The sequence below is a fragment of the Artibeus jamaicensis genome, unplaced genomic scaffold, assembly GCF_021234435.1.
Source record: "Artibeus jamaicensis isolate MK-2021 breed Jamaican fruit bat unplaced genomic scaffold, CSHL_Jam_final contig_786, whole genome shotgun sequence".
Taxonomy (NCBI): domain Eukaryota; kingdom Metazoa; phylum Chordata; class Mammalia; order Chiroptera; family Phyllostomidae; genus Artibeus; species Artibeus jamaicensis.
Window position 1 is genome coordinate 4,311,733 of NW_026521971.1, and position 27,599 is coordinate 4,339,331.

The window sequence follows — 27,599 nt, forward strand, 5'->3', positions numbered from 1 at the left end:
CAGTTATTAAGAACCACATCTAAAACAAAAGCAAACTAAGAGGACAGTTAGATCAGGAGTGAACCATAGAAATGAAGATCACGTGGAGGATTAGCAACAGGAGAGTGGGAGAAGGAGAAGGGGGGAGAAGGTGCAGAAAATAAGTAGCACAGACAGTAGATAGAAAATAGAAGGGGGGAGGGTAAGAATAGTAGGGGAAATATAGAATCTAAAGAACTTGAGACACGTGTTCATGAACTAAAGGGGGGGATGGTGGGAGAGGGGTGTGCAGAGTGGAGAGGAACGGAGGGGGGAATAGAACAAATGTAATGGCATAATCAATAAAATAAAATAATAAACTCATTTAAAAAAGTTTAAAAAATGGATTTAAAAAATAGAAAAATTAAAGCCAGACGTTATTTTTATTTAAAAATGCTGAAGAGAATTTACAAAGGCCGGAGGGTGTTGAAGTTTCACAGAAGATTGCGCCCAGGCAGCGTCTTTTGGCTTCTCCTTTACGAAGGCGTGAACCTGACCCTCGTTAATGGAGCTCCCCAACGGCTCTCGTGGGGCCGTGGCAGATTCCTCTGACTCCTGGAGGCCATCAGCTCACAAGCGATGAAAGATGCCACACCAGAGGTCGTCACGAAATGTCTGCAGATTCTACTCGCATACCCTTTCTGCATCATTTCCCGAAACCAGGCCCAGCGATTACCGATGGGAGTCGTGAACCCCAATAAAGTGTCATCTGCAAAAGGCTGTGGTCCTGCCTCTTCCTCCCTGCCTGTGTCTGTTGCATCTTCAAAAAGCAGGCAGCCCTGCGGGCGGGCCGGGCTGCCCGTGCCCCTCTGCACAGCCAGGTCTGAGCGTCGGCGTGCAAGCTGATTGTGCGCATTGGCGGGTGGGGCTTCCTGGGGCTTCCTCCGTCCCTCTTCATGCTGGTTGTAGAGCTTCAAAGAGTGGACAAGGCAGCCTTTTCACTGAGTGCTGTGCAAGGGCCCAGGGCTGCGGTGTGGCTGGGGCTGGAGGGGCTGCGAACACGCCGTCTCCTGGAGGCTCCAGTGGGCATTTGGGGCTGAGAAACAGGTGCGTGCGTGGACGGGGGTGTGGCCGTGAGACCCCACTCCGCCCTAGGCTGAGGGATGAGCTGCCGTATTGTTGAGTGACTCCCAAATGCCCACCGGCCAGAATTCACTTGGCCCAGGGTCCTCAGGTATGTTTTTAAAACCAGTATTCATTCCCACAGATCACGGCAGCTTTATCACACAGGTCTGGACTTGGTCTTTCCGCCCCAACCCAGCAGCGGCTGCCGTCATTGCTGCCGTTGTTGCTGCTGTCGGGCCCCCAGAGTCCATGGTGCTGGGTGTGTTGGCCCTGTTCTGCTTGGTGGGAGGAAAACCCAGTCAAAAGCGCCCGATAACCCAGGTGTCAGTGTAGAAACCGAGATGCTGGGATTGGCAAGGCGGCGGCCCTCCGGCCCTGGGAGGAGGGCATCTGGGTGGCAGAAGGGGTAAGCAGGTAAATGGGGGGGGGGGTGCGGGCCTGGCCTGAACAGAAAGCCCACACAGCAGTGGCACTTGTAAGCTTTCCTCAGAAATACCTTTGGCTTTGCTGTAGAGAGCATGCACTAGACTAACACCGTCACCGCATCTGCAAGAAGAGAGCATGCAATAGGCAGCTGGCTTTGTTGAGAGGAGCTGTCAGGCTATGGTGATGGATGGGGGACCACAGGGCAGTCAGCTCTGACGTGTTTGCTTGTTTTGGGGCCTCCGGAATCTTCTGTGAACAGGCCAGCCTTTGCCCGTGGCTGGCCTCCTTCCCGAGCCTGATTGATCCACGTATCCTCAGACCTTTTAAGTAGAGAAACAAATCAGCTCTTCATCCAAAGAGGAATCGAGCACAACTGCTCTGGGGTGTGGGCATTTCAAGGCTGTTACGAAGGAGGATGTGGCAAAGACAGGGAGGCAGGCAGACCAAGATAGGGGTGCCTACCTTCCCAGCAGCGGCACGAGGCCCACGACCAGCTCTTGAGCAGCCCCTGTGCACCTGGGCCCTGGTTTCCCCACCTGCCCCCCGGGAGTTCCCCATGGTCCGTCCACCTCTGACTTGTACCGCTGGTTGATTCCGGGCTCGAACATCACCCAGGCCTGTGCTCCGCAGGACTTCACACAGAGGAGTTCTCGACCCATGCGGAAACAGGGAGAAACTATTTCATGAATGATTCCACAAAATTCTCCTAGAAAGTAAGAACTCCACCGAGGTGGTTAGCAGAGAGGCCTTCTGAATTTGTAAAGCGATATTCATTTTCCAGATCATTCCAGACCCGGCCGTGGCTGAGCGACGTTCGCTCTCTCTGAAGGGGATGCCAAGTGGCCTCGACTCCTGCCTGCACCGCCCCCCAGCCCGGCCCCTCCCCGGGTGCACAGCCAGGCCCGCTGCGGGCTCCAGTGCTGCGGCCGGCACCCAGGGCCACGATCAGTCGCCTGCAGATACTGAGTCGGCCACAGGCCCTGAAGACGTTACACTGCCACCCTCACTGCTGTCACCAACTGAAACTGAGAAACGGCCCCGAACTGTGATGCTGAAATTAAAGTAATTCCTTTGGAGATTCGCTGGTTGCATGATTTTAGGTAAGTTTCTTGACACGGAGCTTTTCTCGCTGATTTGGGGGCCCGCTTTGCCCCCAGGCCTGGGGGGGTTCACATAATAGCCTTCGTGTCCGTGGGCTTTGGAATCTGAGATCTGGGATTCGAACCCAGTTCTGTCCCTTCCACATGACTTTGGCTAAGTCATTTAACCTTCTCAGTGTCCTTGTTTCCAAAAAAGGGGAGATATCTTTCTCAGAGTTGCTAGGGCTCTGGGCTGCCATTTCCCGAGTCCTCGCTGTGCAGCAGCTGGGCCCTGTGCTGTGGGGTTTGTCCTCACAGCAACCTCACAGTGTGTGCATGCGTGTGCGCATGTGTGTGTGTGTGCGCGCGCGCGCGCAGGGCAGGGATAGTATCATTTCTCTTTTGTAGGTAAGTGACAGACTCAAGGCAACTAAGTGACCCACCAAAGATCACAGCTTGTAAGTGGCACAGCTGGGGCTCGAACCCCGGTACTGATTCCCTTGTCTGCTTTCTTAACCACTGAGATCAGGCCCACCAAGCATCCAGTCAGCAGTGACCGATGTGAGTGAGCATCTCTCGTCTGTGCTTTGCACACAGTAAGTGCTCAGTACAAATGAGGAAATGAAGAGAGGGCAGTGCGGGATGTCTGCAAACCTGACCCTGAGGAACCCGTCAGGGCCCAGGCATGACAGCTTGACTCCACGACCTTGGCAGGAGGGCAGCCAGTCAGGCGGCGTCCTCGGGGCCTGTTCCGGGGCAAGGCTGGGCAGGAGAGCCCCCTGCGGGCTGCCTGAGCAGGCTCCGCTCTTCCTCCTGGGTGGGCAGGCACCTCTGCAGTTTGAGCCCGGATCTTCTGGATCCTGGAGGTGGACACCGGATTGCTTAGAATTATGGGGTAAGCACAGAGCAGAAAGGACGCTCTCCTAAAAGTGAAGGGCAGCATGAGTGCTGGGGCCAAAGGAGGACGGTTGGTAATTCCTAGTAAAACTTCACGGCTTCCGCTCTTTCCCTCCTCTCAATCTTCCCATGAAACCCGTGCGGCTGGGGGGGCCGTCTCGGCTGAGTGAGGACAGGAGCCACCCATTGGCCCAGCCAGGGGAGGACTTTCTGGCTTCACTGGTGCCCAGCCATGGCCCTGGTGGACAGGGACCTGCTACCTGGCCCCCTGCTCCAGGTCCATAGGTGATGAGCGGCAGCCACAGGTGTCCAAGGGAGCTGGGGTGGCACTGGCACCGCCCTTCAGCCCCGCGGGGCCGCATCTGGGCAGAGGACGCTCAGCTGTTGTCCCTTTTATGCGTATGGACTTAGTGGAGTGTAAACATGTTACAAGTTCACTTTCTCCTTTATAGGAGTCTATAAAAAGGCTCTTAAACTGGAGTCCTAGGGCTTCAGCGAGACAAATGTACAATGGGGCCTGGGGGCGAGCACAGTCTGTCCCTTCACTGTCAGCCTGGAGGTGTGAGCCCAGTAGGATGTGGCTTTGGCTTGGAGCCTGGCACTCTGGCCTGGCCGGCATGACCGCGGTGGACTCGCGCCAGCAGGCAGAGGCTTCTGGAGGCAGGGCTGCCGGAGGCCTGCAGGCTGTTTCGGTGAGTCCCTGGTGAAGGCTGGCTGGCCTGCGTGGCCCTTGGGGCTGTGAGATCAAGAGAGTTCCCCTTCCCTAGAAAGAATTCCCTGGGCCCTTGGAGGCGCATGAGAGCCAGGGGTCTCTAAACAAGTGGGACCAATGAGAGGAAGTGTCCCAGGTCCCCAGTATATGGCCAAGTGGGCTCAGCAGTCCTCCCTGGTGACTTGAGTCCTGGGTAGCCTGCAGGGGAGAGGGTGAGGAGGGGAGACCCTGGAGCTGGCCTTTGGAGCCCCAGAGCCCGGATGTGCCTTGTCCAAGTAAAACACTCCCTTCAAAGAATGAGCTGGCACGCAGGCGCTGTGCCCTGTGGGCAACCTCTGGGGTGGGGGCAGTGCACCGACTTTGGGAAACTGCATCTGGGATGAGGGAATGAGGGGCCAAGGAGTTCTCTCCAAGGGCCTGGTGCGCGCACCCTGCCCTGCTCGCTGAGCCTCCCCGGGGGCCGTGGGCACAGCTTTGAGCAGGGGCACAGGGCTGCTCCTGCGCCCAGACACATGCAGGGACAGCTGGTGTCCCGTGCTGACCTGACCCCTGCAGGGGTCGGGCTCCTTCTGAAGGGGTTTGGCATCACAGCTGGGGCCTCCACCCATTTTCTCCCCTACGGCACCTGGCCCGGAGGGGCCCAGGGAGTGGGGCGGGGCAGCTGCAGTGGCCAGCAGCAGTCTGGAATCCCATACAGCAACCATGGATTTGAGTGAGCCCCAGCCCGGCTCAGTCATGTCCACGGGGAAGTGTTCAAAGCCAAGTGAAAGGCTTTTTTGGGCAGAAGCACCCTCACCCCTCTGGGTGCACATCTGTCAGAGCACAGGACGAGGTCCAGCCACGCTCTGCACCTGAGTGGCAGGCTGGCTGTGACGTTGGAGCTGGTTGTGCCCCTCCATCTTGCCGGAGCTCCCCAGTCTCCCGGAGACCATTTGGTCACTAACTACAGAATGTTGGAGAGGAGAAATTAAATATACTAATGAATGGGAGGCCCCTGGTGCAGTGCCAGGAACACAGAAATGTCTGCTACATGGGTCACTCTGTCCACCGTCATGGGTATCAGTCCAGGCCATTGTCACTATTGGGAGCATAGAAACATTTGCTAGGGGAACTGCCCTGCCCGTGGTGTTGGCTGCACACACTAAACTGAATGGGATGTGGAGCTAGGGGGGTCTCTCCACAGGGCCCCACCGACTGGTGTTCTACAGAGCTGCCCGACACAGCAGCCTTTAGCCCCATGTGGCCACTGAGCCCTTCAGAGGGAACTAGGGAAAATGAGAAACTAAATTTTTCATTGTTTTTAATTTTAATTTAAATAGCCACCTGTGGCTAATGGCTGTCGTGTGGGACAGCAGAGTTCTAGAAGCTTCTCTCCCAACTGGACATCGCCTGCTCCTCTCTGAGCCGTGGGAGCCCCAGATGGAGGGGCCGCCCACGCCTCCAGACCCTCAGCCACACACAGCGAAGGCTGTGCTGGAATGGCTCACGGGACTGCTCACCATCTGGCCGGGTTTCCTTGAACTTGGCTGGTGCGGAGAAGAGCTGGCTACTTGCTAACCCTGACCAGCGCTAGATTTCCGTTATGACAGGCCCATGGCTTCCAACCTTCACGGGGACCAAAGCAACAGAAAGCGAGACCTCGCGGTTATTAAGCATCCCTCCCCACACTGCGCTGCCGACTCTGTTTTACAGACCAGGAGTCAGACACCCTCAAGAAGTGGGGTGACCTGCCTGGCTCTGCATTTCCTACCCCTCCCTCAGACCCCCAAACAAAGGACCAGCCAGTTCCATACTGAAACAATGCCAAAGTCAAGGTCACAGGCTGCAGAGCAGGGCTCTTTCAGCCCCGGCCCCTCTCTGACCACCTCTGAGGTGCTTCCCTGATTATGAGACCCCTGCCTCTGTCCTGTCGTTTGTCCCTGACAGTGGGCGGCCAGGGCAAGGGGTAGGGCCCACTTTTCAGCTGTGGGAATGGAGCCTCCAGGGGCTCGAGGGACCTGCCTGGACCCCACTGGGCCCTGGCCAGTCCTCTGGGGGCCAGGACAGTGCTCAGGGGCTGGCTGTCTCTAAGGCTGATTCTTCCACCACCCATGTCCTCCCTGTGTCCCTTGGACTTCCTGTGACCGCTCTGGGAGGACAAGGCACCCCTGTGGGGCACACCCACGTGGACTGGAGGTGGACAGGCCTGGAGGGGGGCGGCTCTGCCTCTGCGGGGCCAGGTGTACTGGTGGGGGGCTGACAGCTGACAGCCTTAATAGGCACATTGTCCCCTTGCTGCCGAGAGTGCCGCCTGGCCACTTCCTCACACGCCGAGTGCTGGATGAGCTCATGTCTGCGGCCCAGGGCAGCCGGGCCTGGCTGTTGGGAGGCGGCCGGCCGGTGAGGGCCGGGCGGGCTGGGCCTGGCGGAGTCGTGAAGCGGAACGTTGTAATGAGCGACGCCGGCTGGATTTATGGGGCTACGCACGTGGGCCCAGCCTTCCTGCGAGGGCCTCTGCATGGGAACACAAACAAGTCCTGGCCCAAGGGCGGCGCGACTGGGTCTTAACGAGAGCCCACTAATTATGGGAAGGCCCCGGCCAGTCCCCAGCCTGTGGAGGAGCAGAGCGGGCTGGCCCCTGTGCCTGCTCAGGCTTCACTGGGGTCCCCGTCCCCACCGGGAAGCCGCGGGAAGCCCGGGCGCGCCTTCCTGGCTCCAGGGAACCGCAGAGGGCTCTTCCTCCTCTGGGAAATAGGATGGTGCCCCTCCACGGGCCTCTGGGAGGCCGCAGACCGGGATGCGGGAGTCGGCTTCGGTTATGCGTTCCCAGCTTTGGATCCTGGTTCTGCCAGGTCCCTGCTGTGTGGCCCGGGCAGGTCATTTCTCCTCTCTGATCCAAGCTGCCTCACAGAGAGAGCAGGGATGCTAATGTCCACTTTGTGGGGTTGTGGGAGGATTTGATGGGAGATCGCACACAGGATCCTCCGTCTACCGCGTGCTCACAGCACTGGCGCTGTTGGTGCTTGGTCTCCGGCTGAGTTGTTGTCATTTGCCACCGAGGTGTGGAGGTGGCACGTGACATCTCAGAGGCCCAAGAACATTCTGACTCTGCCCCTGTGCTGTGGTGGGCGAGGCAGCAGATGGTTGGACTAGCACCTCATCGGGGGCATGTTGGAAATTCACACAGTTACCTGCCTGTCCTTGCGACCCCAGGCCTCTTTCTGCAGGTGTGGGGGCTGGGTGGGACCGGATGCACTGCATGGCAGCAGAAGCTGGTGCTCCTGACCCAGGCGGGGGCGGTGGGAAGTGTCCTGACTTGGGCTTGTGTGTGGCATCACCGGGACGTGCTGCTAGTCACCCCCAAGGACGCCGGCCCCTGGCCAGTGCCTTTGCCTCTAAAGTTTGTGTGCCAAGCTCACTGGCACAGCGGCAAGAACTTGCTGGCTGCTCTAACCCACAGTCTCTCCTGCAAACATTTCCCACTGTTTTCCTTGTTTACTGTTCCCGTGGATTCAGCCTCTTGCCAGAGAGGTCCGTGTCCACACCCTTTTCACATCGACAGCCGGAGAAAGCAGATGCACCAGACTCGGCGAGGCCCAGGCCGTGGTCAGCAGTGCGGCAAGAGGGTGCCGATGCCAACGGGCGCCTGGTGCCAGCGTCAGGCTGCACTCTGAAGCCACCGTGTGCCCACGTGAAGGGAGGGGGCCGGCGGGATGTTACCCCTGGCTGACTTCTGCAGGGCCCAAGTGTTAGGAGTGACCGTATTCTCCTTAACCTTCCTGCTGCCCTGCCCGAGTCAGGCACCCTGCCTGATGACTGGGCTCTGAGGTCCTGGCAGGCGTGGCTTGGCCGGTGACTCACGCAGCCACTGAGAGAGAGCTCCTCTCCAGCCCTGGGCCCCTGGATGAGGGGGCCACTGAGGGCAAGAGGCGTGGTCCCTGGGCTGGTGGCAGGCCGGCTCTCCTTTGCTTGCTCACTGCTGTCTGTCCAGAGCCTAGGACAGGGTCTGGACCAGAAGGCTCAGGGAACATGTACGAACGAACAACGCACACCACCTGACGAGGTGACAGTATGTCAGCACAGGACAGTTAGTTGTCCAGGGGCACGATGCTGAGGCTGGTGGGTGCGCAGGGTGCGTCAAGAGCGGGCGTGTAGCCTGGACAGCAGGGTGATCAGGGAAGGCTTCCTGGAGGAAGTGGAAGGCGGTCTAAGAGTGGAGACGGGGGGCTGGGCAGCATTGTAGGTAAGTGGTGGCAGCATCATGCTCCAGGCTGGGGAGCTGGCTTATGTGACGGCCTGAAAGCAAGACAAGAGTGGCCCCAGACAGAGACGGGGTTGGGAGAAGGATGGGCAGAGAGGAAGGTGGCCCCAGAGACAGGACAGCAGGGGTGGGGACAGAAGCCAGATCGAGTAGGGGCAGGAGGCCGGAGAGGATGACCAGGCTTCCTTGAGTTGCAGGCCCATGAGGACCTCGGAAGGCAGCTTCTGAACTTCCATGGCCCTGTTTCTTACCCATTTTATAAATGGAGACACAGCACCGTCATCCCAGGGCATTGTGAGGGATGCGTGTGTGTGTGTGTGTCTTACACACTGTGCAGGGCTCAGGGGGGTGAGGTGATGGTTTGGGAGTGTTGCCCCTCGGAAGCCCCGGGGAGACTAGGCATCCGTAAGGAGGCACAAGAGGGTTCGGGCAAGGGCTCCCTGGGAAGGAAGGTCCCTTGGGTGTCATCTTAAAGGGAGACATCGACATCCTTTCAGCTGTTTGGATTTGCCCATAATTAAACCCCGGAGGGGCTGTCAGCGGCAGGTGACAAGTATATCGTAAGCACTTTGGTTAAGAGGAAGTTGTGAAGGCGGGCCCAGCCCTGGGCCCGAGGCGGCACTTCCCTGCAGAGAACGTGCTGCAGGGCCAAGCCCGCTCTCCGCTGGGGTTCAGAGGCCGCCTCAAGGTGGGACTCCATGGCCAGGTCCTACATGGGACCTAATGAGGAGCTGCCGGGGTTCAATTATGCGCCCGGCCCAGGCTCTGCGCTGGCTGACTGACAGCTCATTACCCCGCTGCCATTTTGGGGGCAGTGGAATTTAATCTCCCAGATGGGAAGCAAATCAATTTGCCCATCTGCCGCAGCTGTGCTTGTGTGAACTCCAATGTAATTTATTCTCTTCAGCTTAGGAAGCCTCGTTGCTTTTAGGTATGGAAATAGCAGGTTTCCCAGCCAGCCTGGCCAGGGAATGCAGGCGGACATACCGAGGGGGTCGAGCTGTGAGGGTCAGCAGGGAGGTGCCATCGGCCTGGCTCAGGGGAAGCCAGGCTCTCACCCAGGAGGCTGGGCTCCTGGATGGGAAGGTTGTATGTGAGAAGGGGGGGTGTTGCCTGACATCCCATGTTGCTGGGATTGAGCTCACCTGCCCAAGGTCTCGGGACTGGCAGGGACTTCTGCCAGCAAAGGCACATGTGTCCAGGGCCGTGTTATTCGTGCTGTGGGCGTGGCTCTGGTTTCCCAGCTTTGGACACAGAAGGTTTGGAAGGTACTGCTCCGGGACCCAGGTTTCTGCCCTCTGTAAAGTGTGGTCACCACCAAAGCCAAGGTGGGGACCTTTGACGGGGGACCATCTGCAGGGCAGTCCGCCGCTTCTTCCCCACTGAGCACATTACCCACGGCGTGTGCGCCCTGGTGTGTCGGCGAGGCTCCTGTTCCTTGCTGAGGGAGTGGGGCCCCTGCAGCCTCTAGAAGGTGGTCTGGGTGCCCCCTTCGAGCATTCTCAAGGGGGCTGTTGGCAGATTCGCATTCACAGGGCCAAACAGGTGAAGTGGGGCGTCTCCCAGGGGAAACATCAGCTGTTTGGTGGGAGACAGAGTTTGGGCTGATACAGCTTGAGTTGGAAGGATATTTCTTTGCACGTCCCTCAGTTCTGCGCTCTGCACTCTGCACACAGAGGGCTCCGGAGTCTCTTTAGGGGTATGTGAGCAAATGCATGTGTGTGCATGTGAGCATGAGTGTGCATGGGTGTGTGTGCATGGGTTTTCATAGGTGTGGGAGGGTGTGTATGTGTGTGTGGGTGTGTGTGAGGACAGGCAGGCATGGGCATGGAAGAGTGGGTGCATGGGTGTGTGTGAGCATGGGTTTGCACAGCCGTGGGAGGGCACGTGTGTATGCATGGGTGTGGGAGGGGTGTGTGTGTGCATGGGTGTGCGTGCATGTGCACAGCTGGGTGTTGGTGTGGGAGTCACCCTGGTGGGAGAAGCGGAGTGAGGAGGAAAGCGCCTTCTGTGGAGAGTGTTTCTGAGACTCCTCCTCAGAGCTGACAAGGCAGCTGCCGCCGGTCTTTAGGGGTCAGGGAAAGGCCACTGTATTTACACACCTTTGCTGTGGAGCACGGAGGGTGGTGCTGGGGGCTGGGACTAATGAGCAGTTTTATTGCCGCGCCCATCAGGAGGGTCATGTGATATTATTTTGATACGGGGGCCCCCAAAAGCAAACCCAACAGACCAGGGGATAAATAGAAGAAAACAGAAGAAAAGGGGGCCTCACCCTTGTCCACCGAGCGTTTCTCTTTCTTCTCAGCCCTGGGTGTGCCCAGGACCCACCTCCCAGGGCTGTTGCCTTGCAGGCCACTCGCTCCAAGACGGCACCAAGGCCAGCTCCAGAGATAACACTGGCCTGTGGCGCCTGGCAGTGAAAATTAAACATTGAAGTTGCTAATGAGTAAACTGGCCAGGCCGCGCCCCAGCCACCGCTGCTTCTGATGATGGGGAGAGCAGGACCAGCTCAGGGGACTGATGGCAGCGTGAGTGACAAACCCGGGAAGGAGAGGAGTGCCTGCCGTGGGCACCGACCAGCCGAGCCCGTCTCCCCTCCTGAAAGGCCTCTGTGAGCACAGGGCGGCCTGGGCCCCGCACTGGGAGGGGCAGGACTGGATGAGAGAGGGAAATTACTGCCTGACTCTGAACAAGAGGAAGGAATTCTGCTCTATAAACCAACCCGGGACGGACAGCTCCACACACAAGCCAGAGACAGGGCTGGGGAGCAGAGGGCGGGGCAGTGGGGCCGGCCTGGCGGCCAGTGGCCAAGCCGCCTGCTTCTCAGATGGGGGAGGCCTGCCCCCCACCACCACACCCACGCTGGGGCTGAGATGCCTGGGGACACCTTGCCACTGATCTATCACCTTGCTCCCTCAGCCTAGAACATTCCAGCCTTTCCTGCAAAGTCCAGCTCTAGGTTATCTGCCCTAAGGAACCCGGAGCACTCTGGCCTGGGCACGCACACCTCTCTGAGCGCCCATTTAGCAGGCATGTCTCTGGGTCCCCACTCTGCTGGCCGGAGGCTTCACCTCACCTGCCTTGCTAAGAGCCCCTGATCTGAGGCCGCATTCATAGCCACGACCCAGTAAGTCCTTGTTGGCCACTGGATTGCTTTAAATAAACTTTCTGTTCACCCCTCACCCAACAGGTTCTGTTTATGCTGCCAAGGCCGACCACACAGGACAGCTATCCGTGAATAGACAAGAGGCCCTGCCTAACCGGAGCGAAGTGCCAGGTGCATACCAAAGGAGAAGCCAGCCCCTGGGGCGGGGGAGTGGGAGAGCTGTTCGCAGTCCGACAGCGGGGTTCAGATCCCAGCTCCACCGACAGCTGTGTGACCTTGAAGAATATGCTTCACATCTCTGTTTGTAGTTTTCTATCTACAAAATAGGGATCACGTGAACAACCTCCTAGAGCTGCTGTGAGAAGCAGAGGAAAGGATGGGTGTGGAGGATGGGGCGGGGGTGTACGCACGTGCGCACACACGCACACACACAGTGGTGATTACGGTTGGCTCGGCCCTAGTTAGAGCCACGGTGCCATGTTAGATCTTGGGTGTCATTCACGGTTCCACGTCGTTCACAAGGGCTACTGGAAAAGCAGGGCAGAGATGGTCTGGATTACTCAGGACAGAGCTCAGCTGCCGAGGGCAAGGACTGATTTTTAGAAACGTGTGCAGCAGGGAGGAGGTGGACAGGCATTGCCTGCCCTGCGCTGTGGTGAAACCACAAGGGTGCGTGACCCAGGGTCGGGGCTGGGGGACTCGGGAGCACTGGCAGCGCGACAATGGGCAGAGTGCCCCTGCTGCACAGCACTCACTGCAAGCGACCTCTGACAGCTCACAGCAAAGGGGAGGGTGGGGACAGACCGCAGGCTTCCCCCCGCCTCCCAAAGAATGATTTCATTTTTGGTAAATTCTAACAACTGCAAACTTGTCTTTTGAATAGAGAGAGGCATGTGTGCATGTCAAGCAGTTCTGTGCAGCTACACCAGTTTTTAAAGTAATGAACTGTTTTCTTCTTTTCCGTAAACATGAGGCTGACACGAGAGAACAATTTTTTGATCCCAGTTTTACAACGAACTGGGTGGTTTGGAGATGATGGGAATCCGAGGCAGCGGGTTGGCTCCCTTTCCCTCGGTTTCATGGAAAAGAATTTCTTCCAGGAGCCCACAGCTCAGGGGCACGATGCACTTTGGATTATTGAAAGTTTAGAAATATTTAGGTGATTATGGTAAATAATTCACGCAAATCCTGACCAATGCAATTTATTCTTTTGTGCAAGCACAAGGAAGAGCAGAAACCAGCTATCCTTTTTTTTTTTTTTGACTTCCCAGTCCTCTCGGCGCCATCTAGTGGAGATCCGCGCTAGACACAGGACTTGCTTCTCTGCGCTTCCTTCTCCAGAGCTAAGGAAATGCCCCTCACTCACCCAGAAGCCAGTAAACCCCAGTGCCATCTGTGTTTCTGCCTCAGAGTTAGAAATACCACCAAAGCCAAGTACACCCTCTCTGGTTGCTGGTTCGTGTACCCCAGGGGGCCTGTATCCTGGTGGTCAGCATCTCTGCGTTCCAACAGGTGGCCTGTGATTCAAGGTGGTGCTGCCGACATACTTCTCCCAGCCTTGGTGTCTTCGGCTGTGAAGTGGCTCTAATAACAGGACCTGTCCTGTGGAGTCACCACAAGGACAAAACAAACTGATGCCCACAAGGGGCTCAACACACTGCCTGGCATGCAGCAAAGTACCAGATTCCTAATCAGAAAGTGGGCGTATGTAAACCTGGACCCCGTAAAGATCTTGGGGGAAAAACTAAAGTTCTTAATAACACCTCACACTCAGGAGAAACGCGGAAAGATCCTCAGTCCGAGTTGGAAGTAGCCGAGTTTTGTTGGCGAGCTGGAGGTGCAGCGGCGCGGGGCCTCCGTCTTGGTTTCCTGGGGCGCTGTGGAAAGGAGTGGCGGGGGTGACATTCGCCCGCGAGGCGGTGCCTGGCTCCTCCTGCACCAGGTCCGCTTCAGCAGCAGGCGCGTTCCTTTCTAAACAGACAGGTGCAGTCTCCTGTGCATCTCAGGCAAATTTAAATGAAGGCAAAAGTGCATTCCAAAGCAAACAGTGTTTGTGTGTTGCTGAGTTTAAGCATTTAGCTCCTCCAGTCCGGCTGGGATCCTTCTAAATAACCCCCATGCCTAAACTCCTGCAGCTGGGGGAAGGCACGGAGAAGCTGGAGGCACGCCTTGGGGACCGTGGTGGTACCCCTTGCCCTTGGAAAGCTCCTGCTACTAGGGACCCCCAGCCTGTAGGGACAAGAGGTCCAACACAGCCCTGGGGGAGGCCTCAAGGGTTCTGCAGCTGCATCTGGCAAGTGGCCCAGGGGCCCAACTGTGAGCCAGAGACCAGCAGGTGGGGGGTCGGTGGCAGGACAGAGCCAGGCTCTGGTAGCAGCCAGCCACTTGCTGCCACTTGCCTGCTTTTAGTGCGTCTGCTTCCTCATCCCTGAAGTGAGGGTAACACCTTTTCCCCAGTGTGCAAGGATGGAAGGAGAGACTTCATTTCACATCAACTCCCTCCACCGGCCATTAGGACCTGCAGATGGCCCCACCCCCGCCCCACTGCGTGGCCACTGCGGCCCTCCAGGGGGGCAGGCTGTCCCACCCCAGACACTCCCCCGCCCCCCTTCCTGCGGAGAGAGAAACCAACTGAGGCCTGAAAGGCACAATAACTTGAAAGGCACCGAACAACAGTTTAACATTTTACTAAATCAATTCACACAAATCGCAAATATAATTAAGGACAACAGACTCTTGTTTTGTCTTTTAAATCTTTCATTTTCAAATCCATCGTTAAGACAAAAAGTAAACAAAAATTAAGTCTGCGGCATATTCATGATTCTTCTTGAAGGACAAAAAAAAAAAAAAGGAGCATCATAGTAAAAAGAACGCCACGGGTGTACGATAAAGCACCACGACACATGGTTACGACTCGGGCTCCTGGGTTCTGCCTCCTGTAGTAGACGCTGCTCTCCCGCTGCTCTGCGTCAAGCAGGATTTCATTAAAATAAAACTATAAAATCTCCTAGGTTACGCTAAAGTCAGACACAGTCTGGAACACAGTGCTTAACAACAGTAATGCCAACTATCAGTGCTAACGTAAAAACATTTTAGAAAGTCGAAAACAAACTGGAAATCAAAACCTTTTTTTCCCTAGATGAGCAAACCAAAAATGAAAGGGTTCCCGCCTCCCAGGTGGAATGAAGGGGATTTTTTCTTCTTTTCTTTCTTTCACATTGGAGGCTGGGAGCACGGTGTGGGCTGGCCCCGTCGTTCCGCAGCCTAGTTGGCGTCCAGCTTGGCCATTTCCTGCACGTAGATGCCTATACTCTCGCTGTCGAAGAGCACGAAGTACACTGTTTTGATGGAGGAGGACATTGTGGACACAAAGTAACTGGAGATGGCCTTCAGGATCAGCTGAGCTGCCGTCTGCTTCGGAAATCCGTTCCTGCAAGACAGAGGACGGGCTCACCAAGGGAGGCCGCGGCAGCAGTGGACGCCCCTGCTCACACGCCCTCACCCTTCAGGGGGCTCTCCAGGCCACGCGTGCCAGAGTCTGCCCCGTGTAGGGTGGGGCGGCTGCTTGGACACAGGCATGAGAAAGCTCAAAGCCCACCCGACAAGGGAAGGGTGAGTAGGCAGGGAACCACGGCCGGCAGGACGTGTTCTGTGGCATGCGGTGGGCGTTTAGTCCCCCAGGCCCCCACGGGTCTCGGCGCCAAGGGCGGTGGGAGGCTGCGGCCTCTCCAGGATGCTCTCAGCTTATGCACACGAGTGGATGGGCCACGCCCTTCACACCAGCCCTCGGCTGCATGGGTGAGGCTCCTGGCCAGGAACCGGCTCCTGGCACATGGCAGCTTGTACCACCCCAAGGGCCAGGGTGTCAGAGCTGTGGGTGCAAGGGAACATCTCCGGGCCAAGTGGGCTCTTCGTCTCAAGGGACAGTCTTCGTCTCCAAGCCACACTGGTGTGAATTCACATGCATCTCCATTTAAAGTAAGTATCACAAGCCAATATGGGGGGTGGGGTCTTAGAACTTGAGCAAGAATCTGAAAGCAGGGCTCCTTGTTTCATGGGAGCCCGAGATGAAATGCTGCGGATGCGGGACCCAGGGGCACAGTGGCAGCTGGGGAGCAGCCTGCCTGGTCTGGTGGAGGTAACATGAGCTTTGGAGCCAGGACTGGTCCTGGATTCAAGTCCCTGACCCCAGCTTATACTTAAGGCTATCGAAGGTGAGAGTTTGGGGCCTGTTTTCCTGAGGAGTTCTCTGTCCACCTGCAGACCTACAGTCCCCCATCTGCTCTGGGCCTGCAGATCTGTTGGTGCCCAAAGTGCTGGGCCAGCTGGCCAGTCTCAGCTGGACTGTCCATCGGAGGAGACCTGCTGCCAGTGAGCGGTTTCCCAGAAGACGCCTGGTTACACTCACTGAGGGCCGTGAGTTCTGACCACCTCAGTTGCTCCACAGGAGAGCCTTGCACTCAGGGCACTGCGGGTACACCGGAGAGAGCCGTTCCCAACTTGCTATTGATCCAACAGGGCTTCACCCAGCCTGACAGCGCTCCCTGGGAACTCCTGGAAGCTTTAGAAGTGAAGCTTACTCTTAGAAGATGGGGCATCACCCAGGACACATTCCCAGCCTGTACAGGGGAGCCCCCAGGTGACAGTGGGGTACAACCCTGAGTCCGAGCGCCTTCACACACAGGGCTGCGGGAAGAGGCTCAGCTGTTCCAGCCCTAATGGTGTGTCAGGCACGGCTTCCTCCTGGGAGGCCCGGGGACTCGGTCTGTCGCCTGAGTCGGGGTGACCACAAGATGCCAGGGTGGAGGGTGGTGGGGACAGTGCAGAGAGGAGGGCTTTGCTGGGAGTGAGGTGGGGCACCCACACGGCAGGTCGCTCCCCTGCACCCTTCCTACCCCCGGCCCCCCAAGAGGGGGTCTAGCCAGCTTTGGGGAACAGGGTGCAGGCACAGGGTCACCGTGTCACTGGGACTGGGGCCAGTTTTCAGTGTTTCACAAAGAGCAAATGTTGGTTTTCCTGCTGTAAGTGCAGCTGCTGCCCGGAGGGCTGGTCAGGGTAGACAGGGGATGTCCAGAGGCTGCTGTGGCCCAGGGAGCCGGCCGGGCACTGGAAGCATCCTGCTGGGGCTGCACGAAGTCTGAGGGCTTCCAGACCAGGCAGAGCCGTCTGTGGACGTGACCTGGCTGGGGCCAGGCAGCGCTGAGTGGAGCTGTAAGGAGTGGCTCCCCACATGGAAGCCAAGGCTCCAAGCTGCACTAGTGAGGGTGCCCATCCCTGCCTCACACCCGTGCAGGTGAGCTGGGCTGAGGTGAGGGCTTCTGGGACTTCCTGGACGGGCAGTGCATTGTGGGCCTGATGGTCACAGCCTGTCCCCTCCGGGGTTGCCAACACAGGGTGTGGCCCTAGCCCCTTCTGTCCTTGCTGACGGGGCCTCTCTGGGAGCCAAACCCATGCCATCACTCCCACCCATGCCCAGCACTTCCCGACACAGACTTTCTCCCACAGGTTCCATCCTCTGCCTGGGGCCCTTGACAGGAACCATGCAACTCTCAGCAATGGGGTGTCCTTCCCTGTCCTCACACCAGCAGTTTTCCACCCACGGGAGCCTGCCCTGGGACTGAGAGGGGCCTGTGGAAATGCAGGCTGAGGGCCCCCAAGCAGGGGGTCTGACTGGCTACATGGAGCCGGCAAGGACTTCACACTCCCGGCTCGCAGGCTGTGCCCAGAGGTGACGAGCCCACAGGTGGGGAAACAGGTGGGGACGGAGGTTTTGGAGCCGCAGTGGCCACACTCCAGCCCTGGATCAGTGGAGTGTGGGCTGGTCTGGCCTCGTCCCGCAAGGTGACTGCTGGATGAACGTTGACTGTGATTTGCTTCCAGGAAAACGTCTTGCTGGTGAACCGGCCCTCGGTACCAGACAGCCACAGCCTATATGAGAAACCCCAGCCCAGAAGTGGGTACACTGGACCCCCCAGGCGCCCGGAAGGCACGAAGGTGACGGCTTTCCCACTGTTTCCGGGCAGGGCCCCAATCTGTTTCCTAGTGGCCACAGTCGGAGTGTCTGTAACAGAACGGACTGTGTAACAGATGTCCTCACAGGGGCGCTGTACACACAGCCCTGTGCCCTCGGGACAGGGGCGGCGGCAGCACCCGCAGCTGCTGGAGCCGCACAGGATTCAAGCTGGGGTCCTGTGTCTGCGCCTCGTTTCTCTGCCTGGTGCAGTGGGGTTGGTAATCAAAGTACCTGTCACCTGAGGCAGTGGGGGGAATGAACAAGATGATGTGCCGAGTCCTCAGTCACTCGTGTTTCTGAAAGGTGACGGTCTTGGTCTTTCTAAAGGCTTCCGCGGTGGAAATCCACCTCCCACCCTGAGCCTGTGACAGCTGTGACTGGCTGACGGCTGCTGTCACTGCAGTTGCCCAGTGCTAACAATGTGCCACCCAGGCCCCGGAGGGCTGCTGTTGGGATCTGCGTGGCCCAGTCCTCTCGAGGGCGCCTGGACTGGTGGCATGCAAGGGCACAGGTGGGGTTCCCTGGGTAGGCGCTGCCCAGCTTCTGGGGGTAGGGGGCTGCTTAGCCGTGCCTTGGTGCCTTCTGCCCCCATCTCAGCCGATGGCCTGTGACAGTCACTCTGTCCTATGCTGCACTGTGTCTGCCTTCTGGATGAGGCCAGCTGCCACCTCCTCTGAAACACAGCAGAGCAATGGGAGCGGGCACTTAAACCCCAAGGTCAGATTTAGACCTGAATCCAACCTGCACAGGGGTGTTGGCCTCTCGGCATCCCCTCCTGTACTGGAAAATGGGTACCTTGGGGGTGCATGTGGGGTGCCCACTGGTGGGGACCATGGTGGCAGTGACTCAGACACTGCTGCCCCTGAGAGGGGCGCCCCGCCCCCTCCCCCTGACATAGCTGCGGTGGTCAGGGCTTGTGTCTTAAGTTCCTTTGCAGCCAAGTGCTCACACCCCGCACGGGGTTTATCTTGAACTTGGACCTTTTTCTTCTCAGCCATGCCCTGCACGGACTGAGGAGGCCAGGTGCCTGGCTTCCCCTGAAGTCACTCCAGTTATGCCCGGGATGGCCTTTCCTAAAGGTCTTGGTCCTCAGTGTCCCTGGATGGGTGCAAGAGGACCCCATGGGCTGCCTCTTTCCAGTGCCCTCCTGGGCCGCCAGCCTGCTCAGTGGTGGCTGGGACTGTGCACATCGGCTGCTTGTCCCACCACCCCATCCGGATGGCAGACATTTGGGTTCGTGGGGCCCAAACTTCACAGAGGTTTCAGTTTTTCCACCTCTGCTGAGACCGAGCTTTGTGTGGGGTGGTGCCAGGCATCCCCGCCCCAGTGAGCCTGCTCCCCAGCAGCCGGGCTGGGGCGGCACAGCGGAGCCCAGGCCCCACCCTGTGTCGAACAGGCCGAGCAGGGGCCAGTGGGGAAAGGCTGTGCCCTGGGGCTGGGGCGAGTCGGGTGGACTTTCTGGAGCAGACAGGTGGGCAGCGTGCCCGTGAAGGCTGCACAGGCGCAAACGTGCGTTTTAGGTGGAGCCTGGTTTCTTGCTGGGCCCGTCCAGCCATCTCAGCTGTTTGGGAGATGGTGGTGGTGGTGGGGAGGGGGCTCGGTATCTTGGGAGTGGGGGTGACATGGGAAAAATGTCACCCCATGTGGACACTCTTCTACCGGGATTAGGTGCCCCTCGCACCTAGATCCTGGGCCCCTCCATTTTCCCACGGTCTGCCTTTGAGCCTGTTTGGAGTTGCCCCGGCCGGAGGTGAAGACCAGGCCATCAGGGTGCTCAGCTGAGAGCATGGGACTACCAGCAGAAGTCAAAATCAGAAAGAGGTGAGGATGGACTCTCTGTCCCCCAAGGCCAGAGGGAGCCTGGGCAGCAAAACCCCAAAAGAGGCCTCTTACCTTCTCTCACTCAGGGCCAGTGTGTTTGGGGTTAATAAGTGAGTCTCCCTAATTCAGTTGGTTTCTCTGCTTTACATGTCTCTTCTCAGGCTCATGCCTAAGGAGTAAGTAGGGAGGCCGACGGCTGTGCTTGGGTGGGTCAGGGAATTCTAAGTGGGGTGTCAAGGTTCCCTGAAGCCCATGCACAGAGAGAGTGCAGGCAGCGGGGCGAGCCTCCAGCAGGACGCAAGGAGGTGGGTCTGTGACCACCGGGGACAGGAGGCAGGGGTTCCATGCGCCTGATGTTATGAGTGCTGAAACTAGGGGCCTCTAACCAGATCCTGGCTCTACCACATGCAAGCTGTGTGACAGCAGCTAAGTGACTTAACCCCTCTGAGCTTCCAGTTCTGCGCCTTTGAGTGGAATTAACAGCACACCCCTGGAAGGGCTGTTGTGAGAGGATGCAGCTAAGGGTTTAGCACGGTGCCTGGGGCTCAATAAATACCATAAATGGTAGCTTGAAAAAGACAAACTGGCTTTCCTTTTAAGCTCATAAACCTAAGGGGAATTTAATCAAAGCCCCAGATGAAGCTACACCCCAGGACTGCCCCTCTGGAGAGGGGTCGCTCCCTAATGTCAAACAGCTGAGGGACTGGGGTATCCATAAATATTGTGACCAGAATGCCCAAGGACAGGATGTCCAGATGCCAGAAGTGGCTTCCCAAGGCTACACACGCCCAGGTCTCATTATGGCCAGTGGGCTTTGAGGCTGGCCTGGGGGCCGATGGGCTGGAGGAAGGGGGTCTGGGGTCATGGCCACCCTTCAGATGCCCAGGATGCTGGGCTAGGCTGAGAGAAAGTGAGGCCACTGGACCAACACGTTCACATTTATACTGTTTTAATCCCAGCACGACTTCTATGCCAGAGACACTGGATGCCACAAACAAGCCGTTTTATTTCCCCTCCTAAAGCCCACTGTGATTTACGGGCCGGCTCTGCTGTAACCCAGCTTTGCTCATGAAAGGGCAGCTGCTGACTCGGCGCTGCGGGGCAAGGTCTGCCCAGCAGATGTGGGGCCGGGCAGCCGAGCACATGTGCTCACCTTAGGAATTCCGCCCTCTTAAAAGCTTTCAATTGATTATTTCTTAAAACTTTTTACTCCATGAAAAATGTAAATAAGTTTGTAATAACATGCTCTTTTATGAGAATTACTTTTATGCTGCAATTAGAAATTTCCCAATAGCCATGTGAAGGAGCGTGAAATTATTACCTCCAATAACAGCTCCTATTGCTTCTCTTTTTGGGAGCACCTTTCATCAGGGCAGATCAAAGTGCCTCTGAAACGCTAATTAACTGAACCTCAGAACCCCGTGAGTCAGGGCAGTCCCCAGAGCCTCGCTGATAAGGCAGGCCCGGGACGGAGAGGGCGATTCATTTACCAAAGGTCACACAGCAGCCCAGAGTCAAAGAACAGGCCTTTTGTGGAAGATGGGAAGGTTGGAGAAGCTGGCTGTTTATGCTGTGATAGAAAAAAAGAATTTGGTATTTAAAAAAAAGAAGTCTTGCATTGACTCTGAAACTGATGCTGGCACCTCCTTAGGGAACCCAGGCTGCCTCTGCAGAGCCCTGACTTCCTCGGGCACTGAGCGGGGCTGGTGGCAGAGACCCAGCAGGCTCATGATGGGAAGCCCAGGTGCAGCCACCTGTAGGTACACAGTCCTGGGCCTAAGATGCCCACAGCTGCAGTTCTGAAGGCATTTCCCTCTGCTCAGGACCCAGTCCACAGGCCAGCAACTCAGCTCCTCTGCAGGGGCGACCCTGAGACAGAGCAGGCAGCAGGCCCCTCCCTCACCTCCGGAGCAGGCCCAGACACTGCTGGAGGGACTGCTGTGCCTGTTTTATAGAGTGGGGGTTAACCATCACTGAGCTGGTAGGTAGCCGAGCCCAGACCCAAGTCCAGGCTGACCCCCACCACAACACAGTACTGCTCTGCTAGGCAGGGACCTGGCGACTGTTTGCTGGCATCTGGGGTGTGCAGCCTGGGGAGTGGCGTGGTTGGGGTGGTCGCCGCCTTGCCCACTCCATCAGCTGTTCAAAGACGACAGGCTTCCAGTGCAGGCTCGTTGGCTTGTGTGTCTGGCTGAGGGGCAGCTGAGCGCCCCTGGGGGTAATGCAGGGCCAGGAGGCAGGGTAGGCCTGGCCCTGTTTCACTCAAGTAACTGCCCACTCAGTGGCCTCATCAGCAGGGTGATGAGACAGAGGCAGAGCAAACAGGTCTGGGAGGTGAAGGATGCCCAGGGATACAAAGGTGGGAGGCACAGGGTTTTGCCCAAAGAGCGCTGTGGTTCGGGGATACAAGTGGAACACAGCCATAGGCTAATTTGAGGGCTGCTCCTTTAATTATACCCACTGCCCGTCCTCCCCACCCCCCTGGACAGTCCCAGGCCACTCCGAGGCTCCCCTCTGTGATGCATGTGCTGTCACAGTAGCAGCTCTGCGCTGTCCTCAGGCCTTCCGCCCCACCCCAGCTCTCCTGCCGTCCTTCACCACTGCTTAACGTCTGCTCTCACCCGTTTCTTGCTCTGTTTCCCTAGATGAAGGCCAGTGCCCAGGAGCAGCCTCGGGTGACCTTGTCCACAGTCAGAGCCCCACAGTCGCGGGCTCAGCACACAGGGAAAGACACCCCTGAGTGCTGCAGCCACAAGCTGGAGCCCTTACCTGCCACTGCCAATGGATGGGAACGCAATGGACTTCAGCTTCTTATCATCCGCCAGGGCCAAGCAGTTTTTCACTGTCTTTTCCAGAAGCTCCTCGCACTTGTCTGCACCCCAGATGGGACTGTTACAGTGGATCACAAACTTGGCGGGCAGGCCGTGTCCTGCACTGACAGCAGCTGCAGGGGACAAGACAGGAACCGTGAGCTCTGTCCCTCTGTAAAGCACACAGCACTAGGCGCCAAACCCAGACCCACTCGGCAGTGACAGCAGCTTCCCAAGCCCCCGGTGGCCTGTGTCCAGGGAGGGCCGAGGCGGGATTCTAGTGCGAGCTCGAGCCGGAAACCGCTCATCAGTTAGCCTTCCCTCTCCCTCCAAAGGAAGCCACACCAAGGCCCAGCCTTGGAAAGCTGGCACAGGCTGCATGACCACCAGGACTTTCAGCCAGGACTGTGGTAAGCCCTTCTCTTACCCTCCCAGAAGGCGGGGCCTTCAGCATCTGACTTCACTGAATGTGTCAGAATGTTTGCAGCCTCAAATTAACTGCCTTCTGGGCTCTCTAACCCCCTTGCCTCAAGTGCATTCATGTGCCTGTGTTATTATGATGTATCTATAAACCTGCCGACAGTTTGGTACAAACTTATGAGGAAAGCGACCTGACTAGCCTGTCCTTCTCCCCAGCGGCTTAGTTCTGACAGATGGGACCGTTTCCTTTCCTAGAAGGGGGGCCTCGGCGCAGCCGCACGTTTCTGCAGCCAGCCCTGCTCTCCATCTCCGACCCTTGGCAGATCCCGAGACCCTGGCCATGGGCCTGCTCCCCAGCAGGAAGTGGGACAAGCTGTCCCAGTGTCCCCCCAGCACGTTTCAGGGTTCCCGTCCCCAGAGATGAAACACTGAGAAGGTGCGTCTGGTCCAAGGGCTGGTGAGCAAGCACTGCCTGCCCTGCTCCGACACAGGGCACACCAACTCCCACAGCACTGCCACCCACACCTGGGTGGCGGAAGAGACCCAAACCTGAGGTTTGACCGAGCGTTTCCTGAGCCTGTTTCGTGAGGAACCCCAGGCAGCACGACCCACGAGGTGTGGCACCTTAAGGCTGTATCACTAGCAGACCCGGGAAACAGTGCTTTGTGGGTGGTGCCTCAGTGCGGTAGAAACAGCTCTGAGCTGAGTCTCGGGTCTGAGTGTGTGTGCACGTGCTGCTCACGTGACGGGCTCATGAACCTGGGCTGAAGTGCTGACCTACAGCAACCTAAGCCTGAGGGTTAATTCACTGGTTCGTCCCTGTGAGACATCACCGCTAAACTGTGCATGAAAAAAGATCGCAAAGAAACGAGTTAACAGTGACTGTCTTCAGACAGTGGAGCAGGGGTGTGCTTTAGCTTTATATTTTAAAATCTCTTCTAAAATCTTAAAATCAAGCCCAAAGAGTGCTTTTATTACTAGAACAAGCAAATGCATCCTTAGCCATGCGAAATCTAGTGCACAGCAGCACCAGGGCCACCAGTTAGGCCCGTGCTGGAATGCCACTTCACAGGGCGCCAGGAATGGGCTGCGGAAAGGCCTGGAGCCCTTGGCCAGGTAGCTTATGCTGTGTGGTTCCTCTCTTGTTCCAGGTGATGCCAGCTGGGTAACTATGTCCCCACACAATGTCATGTCCCCTGTAGGCAAAACGGGCAGAGCTGAGGTCAAAGGCACAGAGCCGTGAGGGGACAACACCCTCTCATCCCCACCCGGGATGCCAGCCCGGGCTGGCAGGTCGTAAGGGGTCGGGGGGGAAAGGGCTTGCGTGGACATGGCATAGGAACTGTTGATGCCCATGTTTAATTTAGATTCATTAAAAACAGGATTTGAAGACAGAATGGGCACTGGGACCATCTAGTAAGAAGAGAAACCAGAGCCCCAAGAGAAAGGGGATGGCCTGTCCCCACCCAGCTGCAGGCAGAGCCCGGCCTCGCCCGCTGTCTGCACTCCCAGGAATTCCGAAATCCTCTGCCTCTGCAGCTCTCAGCCCTCTTCTCCCCACCCCCACATCAGACTGCCCTTATCAGGAAAGGGGTAACTGGCAAGTGAGAAATGCTGTTTGTATTTCCCCACTGAAAGCCAGATGGCTGCACATAAATGACTCATTTGCATCCCCCACCAGCAGTTTCTCACAGGTGGCTCAGCATCTCTCTCTCTCAGTCAGATCTTAACGTCTGCCAAACTCGGTTTCCATAATTCCTTAAAATTTGAGGTGTAGACATCAAACATTTAGAAGCTATTTTAAGTAATAAAGAAAAAAAACTGGCAAGGCTATGTTCACTGGCCCCGAAGCTCTGGTGACAATTTGCCTGTGACAGAAGTTTAAGTTGTTAGGCCGCAGGCCCTGCCTCAGCTCAGAGACACATCTGCATTGCCTCATCCTGAATTCCAACTTGTCTTATAAAATGGTTTCCCTGATTCTGCATGGGCCACACCCAGATACGCCCCGCGCTTCCTGACCTTACCTCCAGCTACTTCCAAAGGCCCGTTCTTTTTCCGGAGCTCCAGAACAGCTTCCACAAACTCCTTGCCACCTTTCTTCTCCAGCGTGTTTCCTAGACAGGGACAGGGCGAGGTCAGATCGCCACCCCAGCGTCCCAGGGCACACACACACACGCAGCACGCCAGGTGACTACGCACTTTGTGATCTGACCAGCTAACTTCCCACGTGGCTGCAGAACAGGAGCTAAGCCTCAGCTGAGTCACAAGAGTGAGATTTAGAAGGGACTCACCGTTGACCAGTTACTACTCTGGCGCTGCAGACCCTTGTTTGGGGCCGACTCAAGGTGATCCTGGAGGGACCAGAGATGCGAGAGGGATGGGAGGTGCCTGATCTTGGTGAACACGCCTGTGCCGCGTGCTTTATTTCAGCATGAGAAACCAGATGGTGCTGGATTTTCTTCTCTGCCTCTGGGAGAGCCCCCAAATAAGGAGGTTTTAGGAAAGGCAAACCATGCTCCCATCAGGAAGCGGGCTCCCCTCCTGGCCATAGGACCAGAGAGAGCACTCAGGGCCGGCCACCTCTGGACCAGCATTATTATCGTGCTTAGTTCCTATTTTGCAGCGTTGATATATGTGAATACAAAATAATAATAATGGCCTCAGACAGAATTTCCTTAACCACGCTTACGATTTAGAATCATTTTAGGTAAAGGAGAACATCAGAAGCAGAGCTTAAAGATGAACTCGTGTTATAAAAAAAGGCTTGGGAAGAAGGGTGGCCTGCCTCTCAGGGCCAGGTTTATTTTTTCAGCCCAGTGGCGACAGGGAGTACCTTTTCTTGTGCATCCGGGTGCTTGACAATTAATTTCTGCTATGAAAGCCAAGATCTCCAGTGAGATCCCAACACCGATAAGGTCTGTAGGTTGCATGTCTCATGTGGGACAGCAAGCAGTGACCAAAATGATAGACATCATCGTCCTTTAAAGTTTGGCCAGAATGGGGTCTCATTCTTCCTTAAGCTCTGACTCCTCAGTTTTGCACATTTTAAAGTACTTTTCCTCACAAGAGGACAAAAATACTCCCCTTAAGATTCACCATGTATCTTGGAAAATTCAAGGTGTACCTGGCAGATTTGGGGATGGGCCAGTCAGGGTGCACGGGAATGCACCAACCCTGTAATGACCAGGGCTGACTTCCTTAGGGAAACCTGCCTCATTTGCACACTTGTTCTGGAGGGGTGCAATGACCCCAGGAAGTGTCTAGAAGGAAAATCAGATGCCCGGGCACTGTTACCAGTAAGACAGCCTCGGGCTAATGGCAGGCACTGACCTGTGAGCCCCTGGCTGCAGGAAGCCTGGGCTGCGTGAGCAAACATGACCAGCAGGCTGTCACCCATAGGGGCTCTCAGCTCTCTGGGGGCAGGCCTGGCTTTCCGAGCAACTGACTCAGGATCCGAGGTGGGACCCAGCTTCCCTCCTCATCAGCCCAGACTCTCCATCTTGGAAAGGAGTGGAGTAGGCATTTAAGTGGCAGATGTGGCAACGGCTTTGTTTCTGACCCACTTCAGCATCAGAGACTGGCTGAATGGGCTTTAGGGAGCAGGTTCGGGTCTTAGGGCTCAGAGCCCTGCCCACCAGCAAGTGGAGGCTTTGAGGATACAATCAGGTGAGTGAGGCCCGCTTACAGTTTCACCTGTGATATCCGAGCAACTAAGAAAAAGGACCCAACCTGCTGGGTCCCAAATGCGGCTGCCCAGCTGCACCTGGTCTAGCCACCCCTCCTAACCCAGCCTGAGGAGGGAGGAAGACACGTGTTCTAGCAGGACCCTCGCAGGTCCTCACTCGCCATCCTGTCTGCTCTTGGGCAGAGCTGGGAAATTTGGAAGGGAAAATAAAATCAGTACTGTGTTAATACTATCAGCTCCTTCCAAAAATACAAAACATTTAAGAAAATGGGCTGATATACAATTAAAGGTGTTTTATCTTAGGAAGAGTGTTTACTTTAAAATTTTTACTTAAAATAATTAAATCTTGCTTTAATTAGAGGTGACATTTGCAAGTTAAAAATACACTTAATGCATTTCCCCAACTTAAAAACTGAACCCTGGATTGCAGGCAACGCACCCAGTCAGGACGTGACTCCTACACACACATACGTATGCACATGTTCATGTAGACACACGTGTACTTTTTAACAAGAAACAGGCCCATTTCAACTGTATTGTCAACACTCTTAACGTGAGACTCTTGCTTTTTAGGCTTCACTTCAGGGTTAATCATAAGCAATAGGCTTCCTTGCCCCCAAGCATAAACAGGTGTTACGCCCGTGAGAACAAGAACGTTATTTCATGCTTAGAAAGCAGGCACAGGTGTCAGTGTCCAAAACAGCCTGAGCAGAATTTAGGCTTGGGCAAACGTCAGGCTCAGCCTGTGGTCTATTTCACTGTTAGAAAGAACTTCTGATGGGTCAAGTTAATCACTGGGGCTACGCATTCCTGCACTCGCATTCCTTCTTCCAGCAGTCTCGGGGCTCGGAATTCACACCCAACGGGAGGGGTGGAGTGACTTCGTCCTAGCTTCCTCGCTTCCCCTCTCACACCCCCAGGTGGGAGCTGGAACCAATTGAGAGCAGGCACGAATCTGGTTGGTCCCTGGTTTGGCATTTAATGTGAGTCTGGGTTCAGTGCTCTGAGCAAAAGCACTGAGGTGGGCTTTGGAAGGCCTGGGTTCTGGTCCTGGAAGTCTCTCCTCCTCGGCCACGCAGGTTGTCTGGACCTGCTGAGGTTTTTGCCCAGTTGTGACAGTGTCAGTGTGTGAGGCGACCTTGGGCAAGTTCTTGGACCCAGGTTCCGTACATGTCACCAAAGCCAGCATGTTTATTACCGAGGGCACATCAGTGGGCTGGAGTCAAGCAGGCCAGAGGGGAAAGCATGGGCATCATCGCTATTCAGGAAGGATGGGGCCCTGGGGGCTGGGGGTGGCTCGCTGCCTG

The 27,599-nt window shown here is 56.7% G+C and overlaps 1 protein-coding gene across 6 annotated transcripts in view; it reads right to left on the minus strand.

The window, feature by feature from the left end:
- Positions 1-14,214: 14,214 nt before the first annotated feature.
- The window catches only part of LOC119044166 (core histone macro-H2A.1), a 74,103-nt gene continuing 60,718 nt past the window's right edge, over positions 14,215-27,599 (minus strand). For 5 of the 6 annotated variants that reach the window (XM_037138408.2, XM_037138410.2, XM_037138411.2 and 2 more), the window contains exons 7-9: positions 24,632-24,721; positions 22,147-22,321; positions 14,215-14,973 (exon numbers count right to left, since the gene is read on the minus strand). In XM_037138408.2, coding sequence (XP_036994303.1) covers positions 14,808-14,973; positions 22,147-22,321; positions 24,632-24,721 — 431 coding nt within the window. In that variant the 3' untranslated portion in view covers positions 14,215-14,807. Of the gene's footprint in view, positions 14,974-22,146; positions 22,322-24,631; positions 24,722-27,599 lie in introns of those variants that run through there. The other variant, XM_037138412.2, reaches the window with a different exon arrangement.